Source organism: Anastrepha obliqua, chromosome 1 (genome assembly GCF_027943255.1).
Source record: "Anastrepha obliqua isolate idAnaObli1 chromosome 1, idAnaObli1_1.0, whole genome shotgun sequence".
NCBI classification, from domain to species: domain Eukaryota; kingdom Metazoa; phylum Arthropoda; class Insecta; order Diptera; family Tephritidae; genus Anastrepha; species Anastrepha obliqua.
Genome location: NC_072892.1, coordinates 176,357,068 through 176,380,011, shown reverse-complemented (window position 1 = coordinate 176,380,011; position 22,944 = coordinate 176,357,068). Strand labels below are relative to the sequence as shown.

Genomic DNA, 22,944 nt, shown 5'->3' with positions numbered 1-22,944 from the left:
CTTTTTAGTAGCCCTTCACCCAGGTTCAGTGGCTTCTGCTCTGACAGCTCTAGACTAAATAATGAGATCGGGATTCGCATCCACTCAGAAGTGCTGCAGCAAAACCTAAGCAAGACTACCTGACTTTTGCAGTGTCTTTCAAGCTGAGTTAAGAGGCATGAAATAGGCCGTATTTTTAGGTCAAGGACTCGCCCGTTCTATCACAACCGATAATCATCTGCTGTGACAGTCCAGCTGCTATAAAATATGTACAGTTTCAGGTTACTTCATTCAAAGTGGGAATCGAATGTAGAGCTTTTCTAAATGAGCTGTCTAAACACTACGCCGCAAACGTTCTCTGGGTTTCAGAGATATTCCTGGAAAGTGCATCACTGAAGAGCAGTCAAGAGGGAGAACTGATTTTAAGTTCCCTCGTCCTCAAGCAAGTCTTGGGTCAGGTTGGTCGACATAACGCAGTCCAACAGTAGATATGCCACGGAGCCTACCTGTGAGGTAGCTATACATATCTGGCCTAGAAGGTGTGAACATGGAACCAAGTCCCACATTAATATCGACCGACCATTCATTAATGCAGTAGCTGGTATTATCGCCGTGCACTGCCTAATTGTAGTACATGACAAGCGTATGAGGTTTCCATAAAATAATTGCTGTCGCGTCTGCAGGATCGAGAAGCAGGTGAAGAGTGTTCTACACTTTTTCTGCCGCTGTCCTGCTTTTGACCGAGCGCGACATCGCTGTCTCAACTCTTACTTCTTTGGATGTCTTTCAGGCGTGCAATATGCTACCATCCAAAATTTATCATCGTTTATCAGAGAGAAAAAATGGCTTCATCGGATCGGGATTTAGAGTGTTAGACTTTTGCCTAAACGAGTGGTACGACAGTGAACTTCAGGGATAAGTGGACCCATTTACTTTCTTATGGAGAGTAGCACCCAGCGGAACCTAACCTAGGCTCACCGGTGTATCCAGTAGAATTAATTATCTCAGTTCATGACAAACCAGTATAAACCAATATAACCAGCCATACTCACTGTGCAAAAGCAATGCTGAAACAATAAACCTGTTGATGTTTCCAAGCATTAAGAACACACATCAACAATGGTGCAGGGTCTACGCTCCTACCGATAGGCACAAAATAAAGAAACAAATACAATTACAGGGAGTGAGTACTTGAAATAACAAAGACTTCCCACAGTCAATTTGGTTGCGCGCGTCTGGCACAGCGAGTTGATATAATAACCCAAAAACGGCAGGAGTAACACAAGAATTTCAAAGGTCACAATGACCTTCCCCGCCAATGGTATGGTAGCCACCGTTCAATTAAAAGAGTCACAAAAACTGACAACGAAGCAATGCATCAGCTTTGTAATATCTTCTCTCCGTGACAGTTGCCATTAAAAGAAGAATGACTTTAAAGGATTTTTAAATGCACCAAAGCGAACGAAAACAGCAAAAACAATTTCCATCCATATTGCCAAAGGATTAAGCGAAGAATATGAGAAATTCTTTTGTGCGCATTTGCAATTTTTCTTTACCTGCCCCGCTTCATCCCCCCATTTTCGCATTTCTGCGGCCAAGTTTCCGTAAAATAAATCAAAAACATTTACGCCACTTGACGCAGCGTTCAAAGCGAGTGTGAAGTGAATGGAAACCAGAAGAAATCAAGACTGAAATAACCCAAAGCAACAGGAATTAAAAAAGGGGCACTCTCAAATGAAAGAAAAAATAGAAAAAAACTAAATAAAAAGAAGCCGCCTAACAAAGGTGAAAAAGCGCAAAGTGCTGGGCGGACAATGGCTTAATGCCTCAACTGTTTTGAATGCGAAGGTGCGTTCAAATACACACATCCGCTTACATACACAAACACATGTGCGCCGGTGGTCTGTGGTGAGAACTGTAGCGCTCTCAAAAAAGAGTAGTTGCTCAGTAATCAAGTGTACTAGTACTGAACTAGTCGTTAGTTGACCAGTTAGTATCAGTTTGCTTTGCTGCTGTCATAGTTCCTCTTTTAGCTTTTTGCACTGCTAGCAACGGGTATTTTGAACACGACAATACCCAACGAAATGCCATTATAGCAATTAACGAACTTTTAAACCTCTGCCTAGTCAATCTTAAACCAGCTACTGGACTAGTTTACAATGGACAACAAAAGCAATTGGCTGACGCCATCAATATTTGTATTCGTCTAGTACTCAGTTTGTGGAAATATTTGTTATGCATACATGTCAAATTGTTCATTATGTAACTAGTACAATTACGACCCACTTACGTACTAGTCTGACTTTTCCCTACAAATACCACTTCATAAACTAAATAGAAAGTTTGCTCGTGCTTAGTTTGGCCTCGCACTGCAGCGTGTGCACTACACATTTTGTGACTCCATTGAAACTGTAGCACAACGGTTCCCACGTGGACTCTGGCTAAAACACGCATTGTGAACTGAATTCAAAGCGGTTGTTAAAGATGCAGCCATGATATACAATGTTTACATTTTTTCGGACTAGTTGCAAACTAGTTGCAGACTAGTCCCAAACCGAATTATGTTAAATTCGAGCCCATTTCATTTACTGCCGAGCATACATTTACACTCGTACATTTGTACTATCATGCTAAGGTATGCATGCGTATGTGTGTGTGCATGTGTGACAGACACAAAAGGTGTGGTACTGCGCCACCCTGTATGCACTTTCAAATCAGAATGTAGTGCTGCGTGGCAGGATGTATGCATTTATGTATTTTTTGTGTGGCAAAAAACTAGCAAAGAAATAGTGAATGAACTTCAAGTTCAATATGAAATCAATGCGAGTCTGGCGGCATCGAGTGTGTTTGTGTGGCACTTGTGCGGCACTGCATACTTTTAGGCGTGCAAAAAAGCGTGAAAATCGAATTGTCTATGGACCGCACGGTGGGTTGGTGTGAATCAAAATGTGGCATGTAGAATGAAAAAAATGCTGAAAAATAAAATAAAGATTTATACCAGAACTTGCATGGATGCACGCAATTTTTTATTTCGATTACTATTTTATTTTTTTGATTAAAAAAAATGCAAATTTTTCGTGTACCAGAAATGGAGTAGAAGAATTCCTTGCACACATTTTTCCATTTTCATTCATGCAAGCATCCACTTCCAACCCACTGTGCAGCGGTAATGATTGTAGAAAGCTTCGTGTGAACGGAAGTTAAAGACAACAAAGGATGAAAGTTTCAAGTGAATAACATACAATGGAATATGATTTCACCGGCAATGATGCAGCCTTGGCTGTGGCATACCGTTCGCTCTCACCTCAGGCCAGCTTCGAAAGCTTAGCAGATAGTGCATTGGAATAGAGATTAAACGCGTTCGATAAGATTTGCAATGCTGGCATGAATAAATATTAAGTTCGATGTTAGTGGTTGCAAAACAAAGTCAAAGAGCAAAAGCAAGCGCAAATTTAAAAGGCAAGTGAACTGCCAAAGTTTTGTGGCTGAAGCGAAATATGGAGATGACAGCTCCTTCATGGAAGTCGCTACTTTGCTGTGAATTTAAAAGCTTGCGAATTTGCAAAATTTGCTTAATTTTAAATTTTAAATTGCATTCTTAAATGCTTTTCGAGAAACAGGAATTTTCATCTACCGGTTTTTCTGAAATATTTTTATATGCTTAGCTGTAACTGTAAAGGTGGTTTCTGTCTGAGTAGTGGCTAAAATAATAGCGTATATTTCAGTTTTAATAATTACTTAAATATTTCGATAAAAGCTCTTGGCCTGCCTCAGCGCTGTAGAGTATTTTTGTGATATCTTTGGCATCCAACTAAGAGAAGGTCCAAAATTTTTGAGTTAAATCATCATCATCATCGTCATCTTTTGGCACTACAGCTTTTTGTGAGCTTTGGCCTGCTGCACGTGAAACCTCCATACATCTCGATTTCTTGCCACTCTTTTCCAATTCCTTTTCCCAAGTTTATTGATATCCTCTTCTAGTTCGTCGTCCTATCTTGTTTTCGGTCTTAACCATCTTAACCGGTGCGTTTTGCTGAAACGTCCTTTATCAGCTGGTCTAGCTCATCGTTCCACCGTATACGCCACTCGCCGGGATCTGTTATTGGTCCACAAATTTTTCTGGGTATTTTTCGTTCGAAAGTTTGCAGTTTTACTTTATCTGCTTCAATTAGCGTCCACGATTCAATTCCATAGCATAAGACTGGCCTAATGATGGTTTTGTAGCGAATCAATTGGGACGCTCCAAAAGACGCTTCATCGGATGTTGTCATCGCTCAGGCTTCTGTGTCATACGTTAGGACGGGCATGATGAGAGCTTTGTAGAGTGTTAGTTTAATTCGTCGACAGAGGACTTTACTACTCATTTGCCTACTAAGTCCAAAGTAGCACTTGTTGGGAAGAGAGATTCTACGTTGGATTTCAAGGCTGATATTGTTATCGGTGTTAATGCTGGTTCTTAAATAAACGAAGTCCTTTACGACCTCGAAATCATAATTGTGAACAGTAATGTGGGTGCCGATACGAGAGTGCGCCGACTGTTTGTGTGATGACAGGATGTACATAGTTTTGTCTTTGTTCATGACCAGACCCATTTGCTTTGCCTCTTTATCCAGTTTGGAGAAGGCAGAACTAACAGCGTGATTGTTAAGGCCGATGATGTCAATATCATCGCTGTGCCTGACCGATTAAGTTCTGTGGCTGGTACAATCCTCTACAACATCAGGTTAAATAAGTCACACCACCCTTCTTACGGATTGGGCAAAGCACACTTAAATTCCAATAGGCAGGTCGATCAGCCTCTGTCCGTTACCGGAAGAATGGGTTGTCTCAAGATCGTTCTAGCAATGCAAAATTTCAATAGGCATCGCAGGAGCATCACTAGCCAATTCGCCCTCTTCCGATATGGTCGCCTGACCTTACTGCACCTGACTTTTTCTTGTGGGGTTTATGTAGACAAGAAGTTTATAAAACAAAGCCAACAAATTTGGATGAACTAAAACAATCCATTCGGGCAATAATTGCGGCTATTCCTGTCGCAACTCTCAAAGCAGCAATGAACAACTTTTTACTAAGATGCCGCACTTGTGTCAACGAGCATGGGGGGCATTTAAATTCAATTATTTTTAAAACTAGTTAAGCTACATTTAATAAAATTTAATGACCTTCAACTTGAAAAAAAAATAAATGAATTCCATACACTAAAAAAAAAGTTATTTGAGTTTCTTAATGTAGCAAAATTCATCAGCCACCCTGTATCTGAAATTTTGTGTTTATCCTTCCGATAGTAATGTACAGAAAGGCCTCACAAAACTTCAAATAAATCGGTCGATAAGTTTTTGAGTTACAACACGAGACAGTTTTTAAAAATACAGGTCGAGATAATTGAGTTTAAAGCTTGAGGTACAGGAGCGCGCGGACCGCTCTCTACATAGTTAATGGGCTAAAGAAGCTATAACATTAGGAATTCCCGCATGAAAATTTCACATTATATCCTTAAGATACTGTAATTTCGAAATATCGAAAAAAAATCGATTTTTTGACAATTTTACACGGACTTCCCCCTTAAATGACTGTAACGTCTAAACTACAACGAATTTCAATATAAAGAGTTGCAAGTATATTTTTGAAAGTATAAACTATCATAACATGAAAAAAAATCTATTTTTTTCGAAATTCTAGACCAGAAAGGTGCCTAAAGCGCCTGAAAGTTAGTGCCCCGACGAGGCAATCATCTGTTAAGATAATTCGTAAGGATGTCTGCACACTCATGCATAAAAGTAACCACATAAAAATATTAATAATTAATATTTTCTCCACAGCATTAACTCAAGTAGTTTATGCTCACTCTGCAGCGCCTAAAGCTATGCTATAAAAGTTAGGTGGTCATCAATCGGCAATGTTTTTATTTGATCTGCTACTTTGTATGTATGTGTATGTGTATGTATGTATATAGTATGTAACCATAGCTTCGCATTTATTCAAACTCAAACTTATATTTATTTTGCTTTCTCTCTTTCTGCTCTTCATTACATGCACGCTCACAATCACACATCGCAATTAACATCAACATCAACAATCAACAACTGCGGCGGCACTAACTACAACAAACAAACAAATAACAACAACAACCACGATGATGATGATGACAACAACTTTATAAATGTGCTTGAACTGGCCACTCAAACCGCCACACACACGCACACGCACACATGCACGCAAATAAATGCAAATGCAAATGAAAATGCAAAATTCACAAAAAAAAAACAAGGATGTGGAGAACTTTTCCGCTTTGGCGCATACAACGATCATCCTGGCAAATGTAATTCTTAAAACTGAGGAAATTTATTTAGTAAATCACATCAAACTTTATTTGAAAAACCATCCGGCGGCGGAGGAGCGTGAACGTGAGCGCAGCCGAAGCCAGCAGCAACAACAACAGCGGCAACAGCGCACCGCACATTGGCTGCTCGACGACGGCCCATCGACATCTTCGGCAGCGGCGCGTGCAGCCGCCACAGCCTCCGGCACCGGACTTGGTGGACCTGCGTCGAGTGGCAGCATAAGTGAAATTAACTATTTCGCAAAAGTTTTGTGCGAGAAGCTGGAGAATTGTCTCGACACCGTCACTGCCAACGCCGCCACCTCCAGCGCCTGTGGTGATGTGGCCTACTATCACTTGGCTTGCCGTTTCGTAGCCGCTTTGCATGAGGTCTGCTGTCGTTCTCGCCACAAGGACGCGTTGCAATCAGTTTTTCGTTTAGTGTTGGCCGAATCGGCATTGCTCGATAAGTACTGTAACTTCCTAACGATGGTACAGTGGCAGAGGAGTGACGAAGAGCGCGATGATGATGGTAATACAGCTGTCATAGAAGGCTTTGTTGTTGGTGGCACTGCTGATATGTCGTCGTCGTCGTCGCCGTCGTCGACGCAGGCGGTGCAGCTGCAGTTGGAAGTCTTGAAACTTTTGTCGGCCATGAAATTGTTAGATCCGGTTGTGATGTTGCAAATACTAAAACAACAAAAACATTGCGTAGAGCGGCAACAACTACAACAGCCACATAAATGGCAAGTGGCAGCAAATAAAGAGCGACTGAAGTGGTGCGCCAACATGCAGAGGACACTTCTGAGTGAAATTTGCCAGCAAAATGTAAGTGGCAAGTTGGGACTGATGACAACTGTCAGTATAAATTGGCAGGGGGCTTGAAAGTTACTTTTTGTGCAAGCAGTGGGGGATGTGGTGTGCGGCAAAGTGGCTTGCATGTAGAGCAAGTTTGCATATGTGTGAGTAGAAGCGATTGAAATTTCCATGCGTGGGTGTGTGTGTGGGTGTTTGATGAGCGAGTTGTAGACCATTAAATTAATTTGAATTCCGAAAAGTGTCCTGCTCTTCGCCGATCGGGCGCATTTGTTGCAAGTAGGTGGGAATTGCAAATCATATAGGTGTATGTGTGTGTATGTGTATGTAAATATGCGCTGCTTGTAGGCTCGTTACTCAGAGAACTGCACACAACTAACTCAAACAAGTTTTAAACTCTTCTGGGCGTAAAAGTTGTAATTTTGTGGTTTTTGCTTTTGCTTTGCGTTCCTCTGTGCGGCGAATGGTTGCTTGTGGTTGGGCGATGCTATGGATATTATGACGACGTGATCGTGTAAAGGAAATGAGCAGATTAATTAGTTCCTCTGTGTTATTATTTACTCAGTTAAAATTATTATTTTATGACCATCAAAGCTGAACTATGGATTTAAGGCAACAAATTCTTCGATATGCAAGCGTATTTTGAAAAATGCAGTACAGTCTTGCATACACAACTACTGACGACACAAATAATTTTTTATTGGAATTTGAATTTTTTTTTTATACTTCGCTAAAAATGCGACAACTATGCGGACTGAAAGATTAAAAGTGTGTGAAATCGTCAGGTGACCGTGCAGGGAGCGTAATCATTATGAGTCTTATAAAAAAAAAATTATTGTATTTATTCAATATATCTGTGGATAATTTAGTGGTTTTAACGGGATTTCGTGTGCCGAATCGTTGAAAATGTTGCAAAAACACGGGGCTACGGGTGGTATAAAGCTTTTTCAGAGGGCCGAGAAGCCGTGAAAGATTTACCGCGATCTGGTCGCCCCTATCAACGTCTTCAACGCATGAAAACGTCGACAAAGTCAAGGAAATGGTGCTGGGAAACCATCATTTAAGTTTGAGAGAGGTAGCTCGTAACCTTGGCGTTTCTCTCGAATCAATTCGCAACATCTTACACCATCAATTGGGCATGAGACGCGTTGCTGCTCGAATCGTTCTAAGAGACTTGAATTTCTTTCGAAAAATTCAACGGAAAAAGGTGGTTGAAGATATGCTTGAGTAAGAGAACTCGGACCCAATGCTTATCCAGTGCATCATAACAGGTGATGAGACGTGATATTTGAGTTTGCAAACGAGCTAACAGACGGCTGAATGGCGCTATCCACATGAGCCGAAACACAAAAATGCACGTCAAAGTTGGTCAAAACTGAAAGTCATGCTACTCGTTTTCTTTAATTGTCATGGTGTTGTGCACTCGGAATTCGTTCCAAATGGTTCTACGGTAAATAAAGAATATTATTTGGAAGTTATGTGACGTTTGAGAGGGAATGTACGTAGGAAACGGCCCAACTTGTGGAAGGAAAACTCATGGATCTTGCACCATGATAACGCACCATCACATAAGGCTCATATTGTGAACCCTTTTTTGACCAAAAACTCGACAAATATCATCGAACACCGGACTTAGCCACCTGTGACTTTTTCCTTTCCCCAAAACTTAAATTGCCACTCCGTGGACGCCCCTTTGAGTCGATAGAGGTCATTAAGGAGAATTCGCTGAAGGCGGTGAAGAAGATCTCTTCAAACGCGTTTTAAAGGTGACTGGCCTAATCGTTTGCGTTGCTGTGTATTGCTTCGAATGGAGCCTATTTTGAAGGCGAAAAAATAAATTTTGATGATTAAAGAATTATTTTTCGTTTTATTGAGCAATTCCCGGTACTTTTGTTACAGAATGTACATTAAGTTATATTTTTTTGATCAAAAATAAAATTAATTTTTCGAGTGTTAAGTTTTCTCTTTAAAACAATAATGATTTTCGGCGTTGCTATTTTTTTTTATCAGAAAATTGTTTTTTTTTAGTCTGAAATTTTAAGTATTTTGGTTTCTGGCGAATTCGTCTTCTTCTTCTTAATTGGCGCGATAACCGCTTACGCGATTTTGGCCGAGTTAAACAAAGCGCGCCAGTCGTTTCTCTGTAAGCTTAGTCCTTCTCCACCTGGTCTTTCCAACGGAAAGGAGGCCTTCCTCTTCATCTTCTACCACCAGCTGGTACCGCATCGAATACTTTCTAGAGCCGGAGCGTTTGTATCCATTCGGACGAGATGACCCAGCCAACGTAGCCGCTGGATCTTTACTCGCTCCGCTATGTCTATGTCGCCGTAAAGCTCATACAGCTCATCGTTCCATCGCCTGCGATATTCATTCACTTGGGACAGGGCGGGATGATTCTTCTACATATAGTTCAAGCAGCTCACAACTTCCGGGATTAGCTCAAGTATCCTCTGGGTAGCTTCCGAGCACCCGTTTGGTAGTGAGCCAGCGTGAGAAGGCGAAGCATCCCAGAATAGCTGGTTGTGCGCTAGGTTTGGGACCCGCCACTTAAAAATCCCCCCGAGTGAAAAGATGTACAAAGCCTCGGATGAGAACTTCTTATACCGAATTCGTCTCCCTTCATGAAAATAATTTCAGTTTTGTTCCGATCCATACCCTTCATACTCATACCACACACAACGTTTCCAGATATGCCTTCGACTTCGTTGGTTCCTTCAATACTCAAATCCAATGGAACCTCAACACAATCTTCGAAGGGAATTATGTCGCCTGGTAGGTAGTTATGGTTCCGCTGCTTACTGGAGGATGGAGCAGGCTCGTCATTTCTATTTTCATTCTCATCGTTTGTACCGGGCCAGGCCATGTGGATTAAAGCGATGTTCGGGCATCTTACTTTTATCAACTGCAAAAAGCTCAGTTGGCTTGAAGCCTTTCATAATGCTGCTCAATTTTATTTTATTCCAAACCAGCATTGCTAGAAATTGGTTTTTTTGTTTCACACGGGAGAGCCCCAATCCCATTTTGGTTTTACCATGGGAAACCAAGAGTTTGTCCAACTCTGTCATCATTGCACCAAAAAGAATTTTCTCCAGTGGTTGGGGTTAATCGGTAAGGTGGGAAGGGAGCTCGATGAGCCCCAAATTATTTGATATCACTTGCTCAATGATTGAAATTCTCGCATGACCGTGGCTTGCAAGACCGTCAGGAAATGCTCTGAAAGCAATGTTCATAATTACCCCATAACAAGAAAAATATCAGGTGAATCAGTGCGAACGAGATCTGTCTAAATGCATCGAAGTCCTGATAGGGCATTAATAAGTGAATGTGAAATGGTTGTGAGCAACATCTTATTTGGATTTCCTGTGACGAGGCAGTCACTAAATTGAGCACAGAACAAAATGATGTTTACTTTTCGGGGATATGAACTTTGATAATAACTGGAATGGCGTAATCAGTGAATCAGTGCTGTGGCAAGCAGCTGTTAGTTTTCAGTCCAATGATGAACCATCACATTTTAATACTTTTTGGTTTCTTTCAAACTTATAGGTGCGCTCACGGTCGATTCTTTGAAATTACCGCATGTTCATATTTACCCAGCTGATCCTATGTTTATTAATTATTTTCAGAAACAATAATTACAGGCCCGAATGTGACTTGCAGATATTTTGGCCTACTCGCTGATAATGGGGTTTTTCAACGCCTCGAGACTGGTGAACCTTTTAGTTCGGACATTCCTCTCCAAAATGGCCCAAAGAAAATAATCCATCGGATTCATGTCTGATAAATTTGAGATCCATTGTGTGGACGTTATGAAGTTCGGAACATTGTTTTTTAGCCATCCTTGGTTCACTCGAGCTTTGTGAGCCGGTGCCGAGTCCTGTTAAAACGTCCATGGTGTGACACCGAAATGTTTGTGCGTCCACGGCTTCAAAGCAGACTCCAGAACACTTTCCCGAAAATATTTCGTATTTACCTTAACGACAGGCTCGATGAAAACGATTGCAGAGCGCCCATCTGCGGTTACAGCGTCCAAAATCATCACTTGTGACGTGTGCTGCCCCTGGTGGCCAATCGGTGACTCAAATTGTCGTATGAACGGTCGGCCAAATAAACCCTATCAATTTGGGAGTTTACGAATTGCCCAATTTAAAAAATGTTCTCCTCAGAAAATACAATGTTGGGAAATTGCCCGCTTTCAGCCAAGCGAAGCAACTCCTTCACTCTGTCAAGTCTGACTTTTTGCTGCTTTGGTTTGAGATCATGCGCCGTTTGGATCTTGTAAGGCTTGACTTTGAGATCAGTTTTCAGTATGCGGGGGATTCTAAGGTCAGATTTTTTCAGTTCTTTCGCTATTTGATAGGCACTTCGTCGGGGATTTCGCTTAAGTCGCTTCTTCACTTTTTGAACCATTTCACGTGACGTTGCAGTCTCTTGATGACCACTATTGCGTTGCGCGTTGCTACCAGTATTACTGTAACGAGTAATGGTCGCGATAAAGTTACTTTAAGTTGCTCGAGCTCGCGAACAATTGCTGGTTGTGATTTTCCAACCAAATATAATGCAATCGCACTATTACGTTTGAAATCCTTTACTGATTTTCTTTTTTCGCGTTTACTCTCGGCAAAATGCTTCCGCGCGCTTGTAACCAATACTCTAGATTATCATTTAGCCAACTAATAGACAGCTGATGCCCGAGTATCAGCTGCGCGAGTGGTCTGAAGTGGGTTACACTTCGTGTGCCGGACACTGCAGGACGTCGTCATCGTCAATTCCTAGAGTTCCAAGTTGGAATATAGAGGCAATAGGATATTTTTGCCCCCTTATTCAATCCTCTCGGGAGCATAAGGCCTCGACAAGACTCAGTCTTGCGTTGGTTTCTTTAATCGGTTTGTTTTTTCTTTTGTGATTTCTGACAGGCTTGGGGATTAGTTTGCCCCTACCAGTCCTAAATAGTGAAAATGCTCACTTGTCGTTGGGAACTTAGGAAAAAACCTTCTTACTGCTTGGAGCGCCATCTGTGTCTCACATTTTTCTGGCAGAAGGATCACACAGATGGTTGAGGACTTCGCTAAATTTGGTGTGTCTGCGTTATTACAGCGATTGCCCGCTTCCTCTTGCTGGCGCCACTGATGCTTGTCCACTGTTATTTTCTTTTTATTTTTTTTTGCTTGTTTTAGCAGCCATAATGCAAATAATGCGCAGACTATTCTGCGGGAGTAATGCATAGGGCGTCGACAACTCGTATGTGCCATCGAAAACGGTTTTGTGCAAGGGCTCTAAATTCGTTCTAAGTCTTATTCAAAGACCTTATTTCAGGCACCGTTGAACAGCGCCAGGTGGTTCTGTCTACATTTTCTCCCGTCTGTTGAAAGGGGTTCCATCGCAGCGCCTGTTTGGCGATGTTGTCGTCACTCTTCCTCAAGATGCGGCCGATCAATTGTCATTTTGTTCTGTGGATTTCAGTCGACACATAGGATTGATTAGACTTTCTCAGTAGTTCAATGTTCGGTATAATTCGAGGTCAGACAATTCAGATTATGCGGCGCAAACTGCGGTTATCGCGTCAATCAAGAAGAAGAAGAAGAAGAAGAAAAAGAAGAAGAAGAAGAAGAAGAAGAAGAAAAAGAAGAAGAAGAAGAAAAAGAAGAAAAAGAAGCAAAAGAAGAAGAAGGAAAAGAAGAAGAAGGAAAAGAAGAAGAAGAAGAAGAAATAGAAGAAGAAGAAGAAGAAATAGAAGAAGAAGAAGAAGAAAAAGAAGAAGAAAAAGAAGAACAAGAAGAAGAAGAAGAAGAAAAAGAAGAAGATGAAAAAGAAGAAGATGAAAAAGAAGAAGAAGCGTAACTAGTTCGACGTGTTGCTGTTGCTGACGATGTAAAGCGATTTATGGGTAAAATTCGACTGGATTTAAGTTAAAAGAAGATTGTCTACCAAAGGCAATCAGTTGACGAATCTCAAAGTTATTCTTTGTTTTCATACCATTAGCTGGGATCAAGATTTTTGGTAGAAATTCAGAGAGCCAAAATTCAGTTCCATATGAAGGTAGAAATTTACAAATCTAAAAAAAAATATTCAAAACAGCAAGAAAGAAAAAACGAAATCATGTGTATTAAAATAAGGCAAGTGCGCTAAGCGGCACTTCAAACAAATTTTCGTGATTTATGCAATCACGTAGAAAACTATTTTAATTAAGTCCAAACTACACTTTAAATGCTTTATATGGCACAATAGCCATTCAGACGACAGTCGGAGCGACAGCGACATCGACATCGACGACGTGGACCATTACGCGCGTACGCCTGCCTCAGCGCGCTCATTACTGCCACATTCGCAGTGAGTGCCATGTGCCATGTGATTGTGGCGCCTCAAGCGAATGCTGCGAGAATGCGCTTAGGCAGCACAAATTTACTGACCACTCAGCGTCGTCATGCACTCTTGTGTATATTGTAATTCAACGTGAATTTCAGTTTTTAATTTTCCTCAGCTCATTCTGCTCTACTTAACACCACTCGAACATACCCCACTGACGCCGCCGCCGCCATACCCCGGCACGCGGAAGATTTGTGCATTCGTACACTAATTTGCGCGTTCACTTTTTACGCGATCTCATTCAATTTGTGGTCTAATAATTATTTTCAACTCACTCTGCTTGCTTGTAGCCTGATGCGCGCAACTGGACGGTGCAACAAGTGCGGCAACTGTTGGATGCGGGCGGAGCAGCCGTTGTGAATTTCCTAATTACGGAGAATTTTGTGTTCGTCAGCGATTTGTGCGAAATGGCAGCGGCTGCGGCAACGGCATCAGCTACAACAACGACAACAAAGGCGCAGGCCCCAGCGGACGCAGCCGGCGAGTTGGGCGCTTTATGGTTGCGTGTGTTGCTGCAACATGCAAATGCGCTCAACAAGGTTCGTATGCTACTTAACGGTTTATTATGAGTTTTTTTCCTCATATTTCCATATTTACTGCTTTTAGTTTTTATTTCTAGAATTTATTTTGCGCTATTTGTTGTTGTCTTTGTTCTCATCAATTAAGCATTTGCGTAATACTACTTTTCCATATTTTTTTTTTCTATTTTTTCTGTTGCGATTTTCTCTTTTCTGCCACAGCATACAATACGCGCACTGCCACCTTTGCTGCTCCGCTTGTGCAACACAGCGATTAGTGGAATTGCTGCGCAGAAATGTAATCTGGAATTTACGCTGCTTAGTTTGCAGCTACTGCAACGTCTACATGCACGCTGTGGCACACGGGCGCGCGCATTGCAGGTGCGTTTGGAGCGTTTGGCGCGTCGCCTTGTGATTAACTGCAGCGTGGCGCCCCTCAAAAGGCCACAGTTGTTGAGGCAATTGACGGAATTGGCTGGGGAGCAGTCATCGGTGGAAACAGGCAGCTCAACGACTTTGTAAGTTGCCTACAACTACATACATAAATGCATTTATTGAAATAAAGGGTGATCAGATTGGGGGTATCGGATTTTAAATTGCAGTAAAACAACGAAAACTTAAATGGATTTTTGTGTAGAACCTTTCAATACATTTATTTTTTAAAGATAATCCCTTGTAAATGTTGGCCGCAACTGCGCTGTAATTTGGTTCGGCCAGCCGTAAACACTAATTTTGAATGACTCGCTGGAGGACTTCCGTCGGTATCTCGTGAATAGCTTTAGCAATTTTGGCTTTGAATGCCTCAATCGCAGCTGGTTTATCGACAAAGAATTCGGACTTTGGATATCCCCACAAATAGAAGCCCAAAGGTGTGATATTGTACGATCTTGGGGGCCAATCCACTGGTCCGACACGAGAGATAAATGGCTCACCGAAACGACGACGCAGTAAATCCATTGTTTCTCGCGCTGCATGACAAGTAGCGCCGTCTTGTTGGAACCAAATGTTGTGGAGTTCACGAGCTACAATTTCCGGCATCCGGCATCAAAAAGTCATTTATCATGGCGCGTTAGCGTTCGCCATTCACTATTACATTGGCGCTAGCCTCGTCTTTGAAGAAATATAGGCCGATGAATGCTCCAGCTCATAGGCCGCACCCAACCCCGTGTTTTCAATGGATGTAATGGTTGCTCTTGAATGGCTTCGAGTTGCTCTTCAGCCCAAATATGACAGTTTGGCCTATTGACGTAGCCATTAAGCCAAAAGCGAACCTCAACCCTGAACAAAGTTTGAGTGTCAGAATGCGGATCTTCGGCGAGTTTTTCAAGTGCCTAAAGAGAGATCGGCGCCGAATCGATTCTTCCAGGTCTTTCGCAAAATTCTCATTAGCCGCAATTTCCTCTTCACTTCGGCCTGCATGTAGTCTAATCGGTCGAGTATCATCCAAAACTGTAAAATTATTCTTAAGTTTTTCAACTTCAACACTCGTATACAGTACCTGGCCATTGAATGATGACCGATGGCATTTTGTCTCAAAACTTCAAATATCAGGTAAAATTTTCAATCTAATTTGGGCTTTTCCAAATAAAAACGGTATTGAGGGGTTTTTAACCTGTTCTTAGATGGTTTTAAGAACTTCCGGTCAATTGGCCTGCTACGATTAGAAAAGCATCAGTTTTTTTGCTTATAAGTGAAAACTTAAGAGTGCAAGTGCCAGTGCGAATTAATTCGATCTTGTGTGAGGAGCATAAAAAAACTAATTGACATCCTCTGAAAAGTGAAAGAATTGAATAGTGAATATTCATATATCTAAAATATAATATAACAACAGTGAGTACAAAATATACATATCTTTTTAATTTGTCACGTGGATTATCCTTGTTTTTCAATTTAACCAGTTTTTTTTAGAAAATAGACCGAAAGTCGGATTTGACATCGGGACAAAAGCAACAAATTGCAGTTATTTTGAAAGCTAAGAACCTGAGCTATGCAGACATAGCAAGAACCGTTGGAATATCCAAGGCGTCTGTGGTAAATGTTGCCAAAAAGTTGAAAAATACCAACAACGTTTTAGCGGTAACTTCACACAATCGCCAAAATTGTCACCGAGAACGCATCACCTCAACCAGGCAGGATCGCAAAATCGTCCAAACAGTTCTCTGGAACAGAAATGCTTCAAGTCGGATGATTTTAAGAGAGGCTCAGGAATCTGGAGTAAATATTTCGGAATGAACGTCACGACGACGCTTACACGAAAATTGCCTTTTTTGCAGAAGACCAGCAAATCAAACGCGAAATTGGCGGAAACTTTGGGCACAACTTCACAAAGACTTCGACGCGGAATATTGGAAATAGTTAAAAAAAAACATTCTTTTCCTTTGTCAAATAGCAGTAAGAAGATGTGAATATTCACACTTTTTGGGGTTTTGTTTTTCTTCTTACAGGTCATCTTCAGCGATGAATGCCGATTGGAAGCGGTCACAAAAACAGCAAATTGTGTTCGCAGAAGGCCCCGATAAGGATATTCTGAAGCTTGTGTGCTTTCAAGGGTCAACATAAATGGTTTTAATGCAATAATAAAATAAATAGTTTTAATGCAATACTGTCAAGAAGCTTTTAATAAAAACAGATATGTTACCTTTTTTAAAAGCTTTAAAACCGTTTGCTTTTTATTCGCTCTCAAAGCCATAAATATGTAATTTTTATCACCGGTCATAATTCAATGGCCAGGTACTGTACACCTTAAGTTGGGCTAAGCGCGCGATGAACACTTTTCACAGAGCGTCGATTTTCGTAATACAAATAATTGTACGATTTGTAAATCTTGTTAAGGCGTAAGTCTTTCCGTGACGAAATATCAATGAATAAAAAAAAAAATATTGTATTTAGCTTGACAGTAGTCACGCGTGCTCTGTCAAAAAAACAAAAACCTATCGGAAAAATTACCTCCAATCTGATCACCCTTTACATATACAAGACTTGTAATCACTAGAGATTTTTTTTTCGCCTTTACATTCACTAATATGCTGATTTATTTATTTCTTATTATTTTTTCTCTATTCCCTTTTGAATTATTCTCTTGCATGTACTTTTCCTGCACTCGATTGCTATTAAGCAGCTGGCAGCAATTGTTGTTGGACACTCAAGAATGCACACCGGCTGTTGCTGAGCCATTAGCAGAGCAGCAGCAACAGCAGCAGCAGCAGCGCATAATTGACGAGAAGTGGCTGTTGAGTCAGGTGAGTCTATCGTTGGCACACTTGAGCGCTACTTGTGCGCTTCTGCTTTGTTGCCTCCCACCCGAGTATTACTCGTACCCTTATGCGACTATCTTCCTTAAGTAGTGATGACTTGAAATCATTCACTTTATACTCCTCTCATTTTTCCTACAATAATTGCTCACCATTAGTTGTGTTTAGTGTTTTGTTTTTGGTTTTGTTTGTTTTTGCTAATTTTTTCAAACGTTCTGCTGAAGTGCTTCCTTTTTTGCCTTCTCTATGGATTGTATTTCATTTTAGTGGTATCCATAGTTATTTGCCAATTATTTTATTGATTATACTGCGCAGATTTTTATGAGTACTTTTTGCTGCCTGTTTTTTATATTATTTTTATTTTCTATCTTTTTTTATTTGTAGTTATGAGCGTATAGCATTTCATTTGCATATTACGAATGGCGCGCAATCACGTTTTGCATATTTTTTTAAATTTATTTTACTGTACTTTAGTGTAGTACTTGCACCAGCGGAATGCTTGCAACTGAAAGCAATTACCAAGGTGCTTAAATAAATTGCTGAATCAATATTTTATGCAACTAATTCCGTGATTGTGCATTTAAAAATGTAATATTCACTAGAGAGCATCACAAAAAAAAGAAATAAAAAAATCAAATAAATCTAAAATTGCAGTGCGTTATGCACTCGAAATGAAAAATGTAATTTGTTTGCTTATTGCAAAAAAAAAAAAAAACAAAAATACTGAGCAAAAAATTCACTCATTGAAAAGCAGAATCATTTATTGAACTCCCGCATATTTTTGATTTGCTGCAAAAAAATTTTCATTAAGTTTCCTAGATTAAAATTATTATTTTTTGGTCATTTTGCATAAATTTTCACCCCTTTAATGTTTTACGCTGCTACAGGGTCTTTTCAATACGAGTTTCATTTCAAATTGAAGTTAAATACTTGACAACGGTGCTCATTATTTTTTTATGTACACAAGTACACTTGTGTAGAAAATAATAGTAGCGCGAAGAATTACCATGTTTTAACAATATTTTGTTGTTTTTGTATTTAATTTGTGGGTTTTATGTTTTTATAAGCTCGTATAATGCTCGCTACACCAAACTTTGTATAATATAAAGTGCACAACCAGTTCAACAAATAAAAACAAAAAAATAAAAAAATATTTTGAAAATAAAAAATATAAAAAATTATAAATTAAAAAACTTTTAAATTAAAAAGTTAATTTAAAAATATATTAATATTTTAAATTTTTATTCAGAGCTTTGTGAGGCGTTCTGGGTATGCAGACTTACAACCCATTTAATACAATTTAAAACAAATTTAAAAAAGTAACAAAAAACATTAAAAAAAATAAAAATAAAAAAAAAATATTAAAAAAAAATAAAGTAAGAAACTTATTTAAAAAAATCTAAATTTAGATCTATTTAACACAAATTAAAAAGGGGGGGCGAAATTAAAAAAAAAAAATATTAAAAAAATAAATAACTAAATACAAAAAAATAAATTAATTAAAAATTAAAAAAAAAATTTAGATAAAAAGAATTTAAAATATCAAAATATAAATTTAAAAAATACGCCAATATTTTCAGCGTTTTATTCAGAGTTTTTCGCGAAATTCTAGGGATGCATATTTATAGTCAATTTAATACAATTTAAAATAAATTTAAAAAAAGAAGAAAGGTAAAATTTAAAAAAGAAATTAAAAAAAAAATTAAATAAAAATAAAAAAAATTTAAAAAAACTAAAAAAAAAATTAAATTGAAAATTAAAAAAGAAATTAATTAAAAAAAATAAAATTTAAAAAATACATCAATGAATATTTCCAACTTTTTATTCAGAGCTTTTCCCGAAATTCTGGATATGCAGATTTATAGAACATTTAATACAATTTCACACAAATTAAAAAAAGTAGCGAAAAAAATTAAAAAAATAAAATTAACAAAAACTAAAAAAATGAAGTAAGAAATTAATTTAAAAAAAATCTTAATTTAAATCAATTTAACAGAAATTAAAAAAGGGGTGAAAAATTAAAAAAATTAAAAACTAAAAACAAAATTAAAAAAAAATATAAAAAAAGTTAAAAAAAAAATTGTAAATATAAAATATAAAAAATTGTTAATAAAAAAAATTTGAAATATAAAAATATAAATTTAAAAAATACATCAATATTTCCAACTTTTTATTCAGAGCTTTTCCCAAAGTGCTGGATATGCAGATTTATAGTAATAGTAATACAATTTAATATAAATTAAAGGAAGGGGGGGGGGAAAATAAAATATTAAAAGATAAAAACTAAAACTAAAAAAAATAAAAAAATTTAAAGAAATAAAAAATAATTAAAAAAAAATAATAAAAATAAAAATTAAACAAATAAAACAAAAAAGTAAACAAAAAATTAAAAATTAAAACAAAAAAAATTATAAAAAAAAAAAATAAAAAAAAAATAAAAATTTCAAAAGTAAGTTAAAAAAAAATTATTTCAAAAATTCATCAATATTATTCCAAGCTTTTCGCGCATGCAGATTTATAGCCCATTTAATAGAAGGGCCGTTTGAAAAGTCCACGCAAAGCCAAGAAGATGTCAATACTGGCGCGTATCGATGTTATGTTTAGTTAGCAGCATTTCTTGGAAGAACACAAATCAAGTTTCAGCCAGATCAGCCTTTTTTTGTGATTTGTTTGAATCGCGCAAGTCGCGTGATTTTTTTGATTTAGATTTTTTTCCATCGCGACAACGCACCAGCTCACGCCTCAGCAGTGATGGTCGCAAATTTAATGGAAATAGACTTCCAAATCGTTCGTATTTCAAGCTGAGATCTATGCTGTAATCAAAGCAGTTGAATTTGCCTTGGAATCTCACCTCTCGACACTCCCATAAACATCTTCATCGACAGTCAAGCTGCTATTAAAGCAATAAAGGCTGTAATGACTAGCTCGGGAGGTGTGCAACATTGTATGTAGATACGAATTGGATGAACTCTGCGAGAATGGACAGGTGACAATTTACTGGTTACCAAGGCAGAAGGGAATGTAGGGAAATGATAGAGTTGACGAGTTTGCTAAGGCAGGCATCCATTTGCCTAGGATGAGTACGCCGAACATATATCCCTCACTCTCAGCTTTGAAAACGGAACTAGATAAACGACTAATTCTGCAAGACCAGTCTATGTGGGAAGCCTCGTCCTCGCATACGATTGCCAACATAATGCTACGAACTTGCAACTCGAAAACACCCAACTTTACTTCAACTTCATTTCCAAGGAAACAATGCAAAATATTGGTTGGATTACTGACGGGTCATTGTCCCACTTCATATCACGCAGTTAAAAACTGAATTGCTCCACGAACTTTTTTACTTTAGTTTTGCACGTACTTTTCAAACGACCGTCGTACTAGGAATACAAAGTCCAAGTTTTAAGTGACTCAAAACTCCCGCTGATTTTTGAAAATTTTATTCGGTGAGAAATGGAGTATTTCCCCCTGTTTAGAAGATGTTTTGAATGAAAGAAAGTTGTCAACATCGTATGTCAAAAAAATTGTCCAAAATCAACCCTATTTTTGAGCGATTTTTAATTTACACTCTATTTTATTGGTGTATTGGCATGTAATATGTGAGAAGTAGAAAGTCGTACGTTTGAACACCTCCTTTGCCATTGCCCTGTTCTAAGTAGAACTCGTTACAACTGTCTAGGATATGAAAAAAGTTTAAACTGCTTATTAAAACTCGCCAAGAAGTGTTTCACAAACTGTAACGGTAACACTACGATCGCTTGCGGTCTACGTGAGATCTATTCAGATCAGCAGATATATCTGACCTAACCTAGTTTTGCATGTACTTTTCAAATCACCCTCGTATTAGTATAACAGTTCATGTGCAAGTTTTAAGTGGCTCAAAACTCTCGTGGATTTGTGAAAATTTTATTCGCTGAGAAGGGGAGTATTTCCCTCCATTTAAAAGACTTACCAACATGTGCGAAAATTGTCAACATCGCATGTCGAAGATCAACCCTTTTTTCGAGCGACTTCAACTTTAGACTTTATTATATTGAAAGTGCACTATAAACTGCATACCTTGAAGTTTTCTAAATATTTTTAGCGTTGGATCTTCCAGCAAGGTTCCGCTGCAGACCATAAGGCAAAAACCACCCAAGAGAGTTAAAAAACAACATTCCTATTCCTTATTGTTCATCTGGAAGTCCAGATCAGAATCCATTGGACTACAGTTTGTGGTCAGAATTGGAAAACATGGCCAGTCGAAGACCTCACAGAAATTTTGGCAAGATTTTGGCAAAGAAATCTATGCCTAAACAGTTAGACGAGTACGGCATCAGGCTGGTACAAAGCATGTGTGGCGTGGCGCAAGCCCTTAATATCTGCAGCCAACCAAAAGAAAAGGGTGACATATGCAAAACAATTGGAAAACCAGTCTCTTAGCTACTGTTTTGTATTCTTTTCAGATGAAAGCAAATTTTAAATTTTTCGTTCAGATGGCCGCATGACTGTGTGGCGAAAACGTAACACAGCTTACGCAGCAAAAAATCCAGCAACAAGTGTGAAGTACAGTGGTGCAGGATTAATGGTTTGGGGTTGCATGCCTGCTGCAGGTGTGGGGGTGCTTGTATTTATTGAAGGTCTAATAGACAAATCAGTTTATTTAAACATATAGAGAGAAAATCGGAAAAAAGTGCAGATCAATTGAAACCTTCCAAAATCCTTCACATTTCAGCATGTTAATGACCTTAAGCACACGACGCATGTTGTAAAGATGTGCCTTGATTATCACACGGCACATGTTCTGCCGACTCCCCACAGTCTCCGGATCACAATCCTATTGAGCACTTGTGGGAGGAATTGGCGCGAATCAGAAAATGTGCGATTTCCACGAAGCCTGAATTGAAAACAGCATTAAAAGAAGAATGGCTTAATACTGGCGAAGAATTTACGAAAAAATTGATGCTCTCAATGCCGAATAGATTGCAAGCCGTATTAAAACTAAAAGGCCTTCCAACGAAGTACTAACCTTTAAGGGTATCCTTACATTTTAAACATTTAAAAGAACTGTACTATTACTTTTCTTTTAACTTGTGAATTTTTAAAAACTAAAACTTGATTTTTTAACTAAAATGTGTGAGTATGCGTAACTTATGTGGAATAAACAGTTTTTGTTATTGTTGATTTGAAAAACTTGATTTTTTTTCCATTGACGTTATTGGGCCTATACTTATGTATGTGACTGTATATCTTCATTCGGATTGAGGTTGTCATACAGAAGGTGAAGTTGCTTGGTGTCTTAAAGACTATTCTTTGCTTACTTCAGTGTCGATTTCAAATATGTTATGTTATGTTATGTTATGTTATGTTATGTTATGTTATGTTATGTTATGTTATGTTATGTTATGTTATGTTATGTTATGTTATGTTATGTTATGTTATGTTATGTTATGTTATGTTATGTTATGTTATGTTATGTTATGTTATGTTATGTTATGTTATGTTATGTTATGTTATGTTATGTTATGTTATGTTATGTTATGTTATGTTATGTTATGTTATGTTATGTTATGTTATGTTATGTTATGTTATGTTATGTTATGTTATGTTATGTTATGTTATTTAGATGTTCATCATGAAAGTGCAATTATTTTTCTTTTACTTTATCGCCACTCCTTACCCGTTTTTCCCATGCTTCCTATAATCAACCATT

The 22,944-nt window shown here is 38.5% G+C and overlaps 1 protein-coding gene across 1 annotated transcript in view; it reads left to right on the top strand.

Moving 5' to 3' along the window:
* The window catches only part of LOC129241666 (uncharacterized), a 296,838-nt gene that overhangs the window by 143,458 nt on the left and 130,436 nt on the right, over positions 1-22,944 (top strand). Inside the window, exons 16-19 of the mRNA XM_054878126.1 lie at positions 6,248-7,126; positions 13,771-14,019; positions 14,221-14,516; positions 17,117-17,237. Coding sequence (XP_054734101.1) covers positions 6,248-7,126; positions 13,771-14,019; positions 14,221-14,516; positions 17,117-17,237 — 1,545 coding nt within the window. The remainder of the gene's footprint in view (positions 1-6,247; positions 7,127-13,770; positions 14,020-14,220; positions 14,517-17,116; positions 17,238-22,944) is intronic.